This window comes from Hippocampus comes, unplaced genomic scaffold, assembly GCF_001891065.2.
Source record: "Hippocampus comes isolate QL1 unplaced genomic scaffold, H_comes_QL1_v1.1 scaffold135, whole genome shotgun sequence".
NCBI lineage: Eukaryota > Metazoa > Chordata > Actinopteri > Syngnathiformes > Syngnathidae > Hippocampus > Hippocampus comes.
In genome coordinates this window covers 2,573,598-2,581,318 of record NW_017805583.1, presented here as the reverse complement: position 1 = coordinate 2,581,318, position 7,721 = coordinate 2,573,598, and the positions used below count along the sequence as shown (strand labels likewise).

The 7,721-nt window shown below is 41.7% G+C and overlaps 1 protein-coding gene across 1 annotated transcript in view; it reads left to right on the top strand.

Annotated features, from left to right (window-relative positions):
- The first annotated feature begins 367 nt into the window (after positions 1–367).
- The window catches only part of rbm42 (RNA binding motif protein 42), an 8,399-nt gene continuing 1,045 nt past the window's right edge, over positions 368–7,721 (top strand). The window contains exons 1-11 of the mRNA XM_019879961.1: positions 368–696; positions 1,255–1,312; positions 1,510–1,645; positions 2,144–2,207; positions 2,624–2,695; positions 2,788–2,930; positions 3,123–3,290; positions 4,768–4,905; positions 5,743–5,863; positions 5,950–6,047; positions 6,936–7,032. Of these exons, the coding sequence (XP_019735520.1) occupies positions 1,257–1,312; positions 1,510–1,645; positions 2,144–2,207; positions 2,624–2,695; positions 2,788–2,930; positions 3,123–3,290; positions 4,768–4,905; positions 5,743–5,863; positions 5,950–6,047; positions 6,936–7,032 (1,093 nt within the window). The 5' untranslated portion in view covers positions 368–696; positions 1,255–1,256. The remainder of the gene's footprint in view (positions 697–1,254; positions 1,313–1,509; positions 1,646–2,143; positions 2,208–2,623; positions 2,696–2,787; positions 2,931–3,122; positions 3,291–4,767; positions 4,906–5,742; positions 5,864–5,949; positions 6,048–6,935; positions 7,033–7,721) is intronic.

Below are 7,721 nucleotides of genomic sequence, written 5' to 3'. Positions count from 1 at the left end.
TTGACTTCCCAACGGTAAAGGGCTCAGGAAGTACCGTAGGCCAAGGTCTAATGTATCATGACTGTTTTTTTTTACTTTTCAGTTGTAGGTAGCGCTACAGATCCATTTTGTTTTCATCGTTTCTGACCTCTTTAACATATGGCAATTTTCAGCAGGCCCAACGAGTGGGCAAAGTTTGGTGAGTTTTCGTTTAGGTCCCCCACATCGCAATAAATTTTTGTGAAATGTTTTCATTTCATAAATCATAATTTCTTCAAAAACAACAGGAACCTCGCTGCGGTCCCTGCTCTGGCCCTCATTATTCAGATTCAGTTTCTGGTAGCGCATTAATCTCCTACATACACACCTCACACTCCGGTCCACTAAGGGGCAGTGGAGTAATCAGGAAACGGCGGAAATGCAACCTGAAAGCTAATGCTAACAAGGTGGTTAACGTGTTGACGACGATTTTCTGTTTTGTTTTTTTTTGTTTTTTTCTTACAATCGTGGATATGTGTAGTTGTTATGATCTTCCAAAGATGTACTACATTGGTTAACAAGCGAATTATATCACTCAAGATTTACCCACATTTTATGATAACAAGGGCAATCATCACCCACAACCACTACCACTAGCATTTTATATGCTAGCTAAAGCCTAGCCTCGACAAGACGACGTTCTATTTCACGTAAAAAGAATCGCAGTTGCAAATAACGGTAAGTGCAAATCATACGACACGTGATTACATTCGTGAGAATAAATGGTGTTCACCCGACAAAACAAAACTTTGGTAATGAAGATAAGAAGCGCGGTGACTGTCAACCACTTTAATTTTTACCGCACTTTACATTCTAAATCTTTTTTTATATAGCTCTTGCACAACAGCTGCAGCTGTAACAAAGCGCTTTACAGAACATTTAACTTAAAATAACCAAAAGAATACAACCGAACACAATATAAAACATAGGAAATAATACTGTATTTATGTATGTATGTATGAATGCATGTATGTATGAATATGTTTGTGTATTTTGTGGGGGGGGGGCATTTTGTATGACGCTAATATCCCACCTTGTGATTTCCAAATCTCTGCTTGGCGATCAGCTTAAGCAAGCGCTCAAAGAACACGACAAAACGTACATTAAGGTGATGTCAGCACAACTGGACATCTACAGTTATAGCAGAATTGAATTAGGCATGATTTCACAGAGTAACGAGTGTCTGAAAATGTCGGGGATGATCTGGCAGCTTCTGATGTCTTGTTTGTGTCCTAGCAATGGCACTCAAGTCAGGAGAGGAACGTATGAAGGAGATGGAGGCAGAGATGGCTCTGTAAGTACTGGTCACTGTATTCTGATTTCATTCAGAGTTGCTACCTAGTTCATTGTTATCATTATTATAAGTTTTATATCTAGCACTGTTCTGTCCCAGGTTCAAAAACAGTAAAACTTGAATGATCCATCGTTCGAACATGTAAAGGTATCCGATCCCAGTGTCAATGTAAAGGTTTGACGTGTTTCTTGTTAAAGGTTTGAGCAAGAGGTTCTTGGTGGACCTGTGCCACTATCAGCAAACCCACCCGTCATGGAGGCTCTACCCGTAGCTTTGGCAGTCACAGCGCTCCCTGTAGTCCGACCAATTATAGGCACCAACACCTACAGACAGGTTTGTATACTTTCTGTTATACTAAGAGCAATAGCTTTTGTATAACAGTTTGATTTTTTTCCCCCAGTGAACAAATTAATGTCTAAAAAATTGACACTCCCTGGTCTTGAAAAAATAGTCTGGTCTCGTATGCGTGAACATGATCACTTTATTTGCTGTCAAACGTTTCTTGTTGTTCTGAAACAAAAAAAAAAAACCCTCCTCTTGCTTTTCTTTGTGATCCTGACTCTGTCATTATGATTTCCACGGTAACATTCTGAGGCAGCTAATAGCTGTCAGCGGGTTGCAGTCAAATGGGGACCAAGTTAAGAAATCTCGTCTGCGCTTGAGAGTGCCTGAAAGTTGAAACTGGAAAAAAATCTTACAGTATGATTCTAGTGTCAGCACTTGATTGCCTCGCACACACTCATAAAACTTCTATTAACCAACTTAAGTGGCAAATCTCATGGGAGCAGTTACAAACCAAGTATGTCTCACTTCTTGTTCTTCCTTTCTCAGGTCCAGCAAACACTAGAGGCAAGAGGGGCTTTTGTTGGACCACCACCGACCTTTGTTGGACCAGGTAAATGTAATTCACTGCTAGATACATGCTCAGCCATATGTATGTGACTTTTTAGGAAAGATTTTGAAAAAACAATCGGCGCAATTGATTGCCACTTCCTTATTGATAATAACTTGGCACATTTCTTCCACTACAGCACACAATTATCCATCAAGCTATGACTGCAAAAAAAAAATCTTGTGTGTTTTGTGTTATTTTGGCTACAGTGTCTCTCTCTGCCTTGTGTATGCATGAGTGGCAAACCTAGCAAGGTCGTGGCGAAACAGGCAGCATGGCCGCCACATAAATATGTGATTTCGTCGCTCATTATCTCCTCAAATGTGGCTCGAACATTTTTTTTCTCTTTAGCCACATTGGCTAAAATGTTTGATGACCCATTGCCAACCCTGTTCAAGTGTATGACTTGTCTGCTGCAGTTCCTCCGGTACGTGCTTCCCCTCCTCCAACGATGAGACCAGCCTTTGTTCCCCATATTTTACAGAGACCTGGTAAGGTTAATCCACCAAAAACTCTTTTAGTAGTTCAGTGCTTAAATGAAATAATCTGATCCTATTTGTGTATACATGCTGTAATGTTGCAGGCGGTCCGAGGCTTCATATCATGCGCGGGCCTCCGGTAGCCCCTCCTCTGCCGCGGCCTCCTCCACCTCCACCCATGATGATACCGCCTTCCACGCCTCAGGGTGTTTCTCCGCCTGTCCAACACATGACCTCTCCACCTCCCGTCAGTGTTTGTAGTCGCCACTTGGCACGAAATTACTTTTACCACCTTGTTTGTGCACCAACAGTTCCTTATTAAGCTCGTGGGCACAATCCATTACGCTCAAAAGTGGTAGTCACGATAATTACCAGCTTGACTTCTTATCAAGGTTTATTAATCAACCATGAACCATTTCAACCTATTCCGTTTGTCCAGGTCAGCGATGTGATGTCCATGGTGCCCTCGCCACCTACCAGAACAGCAGTCCAGAGTTCCATCAAGCCGCCGACAGTCTTCCAAGCGGCTCCCACTGTTTACTCTGCCCCGCCTATCACTGTTGCGCCCCGAAAAAATGACGTGAGGGCTCAGCGGCAAGCCAGAATGGTAACCGTCTCTTCAAACATGTTAACTGGCAAAATGAAAGTTCTGTGTTGTCATGTATGGTCCCTCACAACCTACATTATCATCATCTCCGTTAGCTATAGACATGACTTTTTTTTTTTTTAACTTGGAGAACAGTGGCTTCTAACCTAAAGTTTGAAGGTTGCACATTGTCAATCAAATTGTAAATATCCGAGGTGGCCACTTTTCCTCTTATTTTGCCGGTCCGTTCGTCATCCGCCACCTGGGTACCCTTCCATCATCGTCACTTCTTTAGTTGCCGACACTCATGTAATATGTCCGTCTCACTTACTGCACAGTGATGCAACATGACAGTCTAAACCCGTAGTGTAGGAATCTAAACGTCGCCTAACGTGCCAAAACTGTGATTGATGGTCACCAAAATTTATGCTGACATCTTAATGCTCACATCAACCACTGAGAATATTGGAACGATCGCCCAAGTATTAGGGATTTTCGATTTTTTTTCCTCTTCATAGATGCGCTCACTATAAATTACATCATTTCACGAGAGAAACGCATCATCCATAAAATATAAAACACACGACATGTCTTGCCACATTGCACAATGCCACACTATGAAAAATGTGCAGGACTCTTGCATGCAAACATTGACGTATTCATCGCGTATACGCCTGCATACCGAACCTTATTTTTCGTAATGCCGTGATTGGCTGTTGCAGACAAGACTTTTCCATCAATCAGACAATAACGACATCTCTGTTCCTTTATCTTTTATGACTTGATGAAGAAACTCAACAGTAGTATTTTAAAACACAAAATTAGCTACTATGATAAAATGATATAAATGAGAAAAATGTTACTTTTAGAAATCTGTGCCTCAAATGGCATTAGCGCCTTGGTGGGCGGGCACCGAGAGACATACAACACTGCCAGCTTTCTTAACCGACAGGATTGATCCTTAGTGAAATGGGTGTCCGTAGGTACTTTGCGTTCTCTGACTGTGTCCGTTGGTACTTTGTGTTCTCTGACTGTACACTAGGTGGCAGTGTTGCTATAAAACGATTGTTCGAGATGAAAAAGGTTGTGCTGTTCATAGCCAGTTCAGAAAATAGTCCTTTTTTTGGCTACACTCTAGCCTTGTTGTTTTGCCTCCCATCACCACATACTTAACCTGGTTGGGGATGATTAAAGAGAAAACCAACTTCGCTTATTAACTTATACTTAACTTATTCTCTGTTCTCCGTCTAAAAAAAATGTATGGTTCTTCCCCAGGGACACAATGCCCATCTCTGGTAAATATTTACATGATCTTTACTGTATGACTCTAAGATGGGCTGAAGAGTGGAGTACAAGTTTATCACCAACAAAAAAAAAAAAATATTCAAGAATAATAATTTTCAGAAAAGCAGCAAATTACTGATCGCACATGCGCAAGTAAATGAAAACTTCATCCTATCGGTTCTCCGTGTGGTAAAGTTGTCTGCTGCGGTGTCAGGAGGAGCTGGCGGCTCGGGTTGCTGAGCAACAGGCTGCCGTGGTGGCGGCGGGCCTGCTGGAGAAGAAGGAAAGCGAAGACAGCGGCGCCGTCATCGGACCCAGCATGATGCCCGAGCGTGAGCCTGCACGCCCGGAGGTACATGCATTCATTTATTTTGAAAGGATGGTTTTTGCTTTCACATCAAAATAAAAAATGAATTTGCTCAAGTTATTATGATAGTTCAAACAAATACTTGCAAAAGAAATACATGAAAAATAAAAAATAGTTGAATAATAATATACACTACTGATCGCTTTTGAACAAACTAAGCTTACTCAAATGTGTTGCTTCAGCAGGCAAAATTGCTCCTGTGGTTGTGATGTCACTTTGTCTCATAGACCAAAATATGGGGAGAGATTGGTGTGAAATCTCAATGTCAGTGTTGCAGAATACAAAAAAAAATGTAAGATAAGATAAATCCTTTATTAGTCTCGCAATGGAGAAATTCCAAATGAACAATCCAATGGTAATTCAGTAACCAAGTAATTCAATAACCAATAAACACCTTGTGATTGTCAACCCCCTCCCTCCTCCATTTCTGTATGTATTGTAAATCCTCTCTTTATACCTCTTTTTAAATTGGGTTCTATTTGTACAGTTTTCAACCCCACACTCAAACGGTTCCATTGTCTGACTCCACAAATAGCAACACAAAAACTCATTCTCATTGTCTTTCCAAACAATTCAAATTAACACAGTTAAAAAAAAAACATTAAATTGAAGCATTGAGAATTAAATAGGATGTAAATGTGGCAAGTTTGAGGTGTTGCTCATTTAAATGTGGAAAATAATCGTCTATTTGAAAAGTACATTCAAATTAGACAATCCAAATCTTAAACCCGCCCTACAGTGTCAATCCACTTGAGCAAGCCCGTATTTCCAAGTGTTAGCAAGAAACTCAATTTTTTTGGGGGGGTGTCGCGTGTGTTCAAGCCAGTGGAAACGTCTTCGGAAGACAAGAAGGGCAAGCCGAAGTCGGAGAAGGTGAAGAAATGTATTCGAACGGCAGCGGGGACTTCCTGGGAGGACGCCAGCCTGTTGGAGTGGGAAGCGGGTAGCGGCACTTGTTTGTCATCACGACCAAGGTATGACATGAAGGTTGCTTTGTCTCACCTCGACCCGCGTCCCTCTCCGTTGTAGATGACTTCCGTATCTTCTGCGGCGACCTTGGGAATGAGGTCAATGATGACATACTGGCCAGAGCCTTCAGCAGGTACCCGTCTTTCCTCAAAGCGAAGGTGGGTTTGCAGTGATGCTCGTGTTCAAAGCGTTTCACGCAATGGTCAATACTCAAATTTATATTGTTGTACTACATTGTAAAAATGTAGTAAGTTAAAATGTCTCAAGTGTGTGTGTGGGGTGCCCCCTTTTCAAGCTATTTTTGTTGGTCAGAAATAACTGATTTTGAACAGTCTGTTTTCTCATCATTATTCACAACTACGGTATTCAAAATGTCAATCAGCAGTGCTTTAACTGGGTCTCTTGTTTTTAACTTGACATGGAAAACGGCTTTCCTCTGATTGGTCGCCGCTGACATGTGTATGTCTTTGGCCGCGTCTCTTCATTGAATTCAGTAGGCTCGAATTGTGCTGTTTGGCACATTTCATCAAGGATGGCAAGCTCAGCTTTCACACATGCTCCAAATACATTTGCGGGTTTTAAATGACACAGCCTCAGATACAAACAGGTCTCATAGCCTCATGGTAATACGACGAGGGTTAGCCCGTATTTATTATTTTTTAATTCGAGTAGAGCGTACATCAGGAGTCACCAACACCGGTCCTCGAGGGCCCCTTGTCCTGCACAGTTTAGATGTCTCCCTCCTCCAACACACCTGATTCAAATGATCAGGATTGCTATCGGGCTTCTGCAGAGCTTGCCGATGAGCTGATCATTTGAATCAGGTGGGAAACATCTTTCTTCTTTCTACCCACAATTTTGCTGCTGTAGACTGTAAATTTCCCCAGTGTGGGACAAATAAAGGATATCTTACTTACATACTTACTTACTTTAATGGGGGTGGAGTGGAAAACGGTACACTCCAGTGAGGGCTCACTGGAGTATACCGATGAAAAATGTTTGTGTGCAATTTTCACAGTCCGTTTTGCTAACTTTGTCACTCTCAGGTGGTGAGAGACAAGCGCACAGGAAAAACGAAAGGCTACGGCTTTGTCAGCTTCAAAGATCCAAATGATTACGTGCGAGCCATGAGGGAAATGAACGGTGAGTGTATTTGTCAACTTTATAGCCACATTTGTTATACAGGTATAACACTTCAAACTAGGGTTGTCTCAATCCAATCGACATGATCGGAAATTGAAGCGGATCACATGATTGACAGATAATATTCAGCGTTTGTTTGGAAAAAAAAACTGACAAACATGAGCATTAAGAATAGCCCTGTTCACACGGCAAGATTTACTCCGACGCTGCACCGAAGTATTTTGATGCGATGTATTTTACACCGGAGCAAATTTTGTGGAGCGTTCACACGTGCAAAGCCGCTGAGCTGACAACTCCGGCGCAGCGTCGAAGCAGCTCCACTTGCGGTCACACGTGCAATTTCTGCTCCGGACCAAAACGACAGGAATGCGGAAGTAAAACAGGTTCGGGTCGGGCTTCTCTCTCGCGGACTTTTATTTATTTATTTATTTTTCTTTTAATAAATATTATGGTGGACACTATTCTGTCCATGTTCAGAATAGTTCCACTTGTCGGCAGTCGTGGAATAAAGACGTGTTTACAGTCAATCGTGTGTGCTCCTTATGACTGCCACAATATATGTTTTAAAAAATGTATACTAAAACAATGCGCGGATACTAAACTAAGGAATACTTGTTTTAAAACAAACAATTTGGATAAAACAGAGAATGCGCTGTAATTTAATTGCTATTTAACTGCTAAACAGGAGC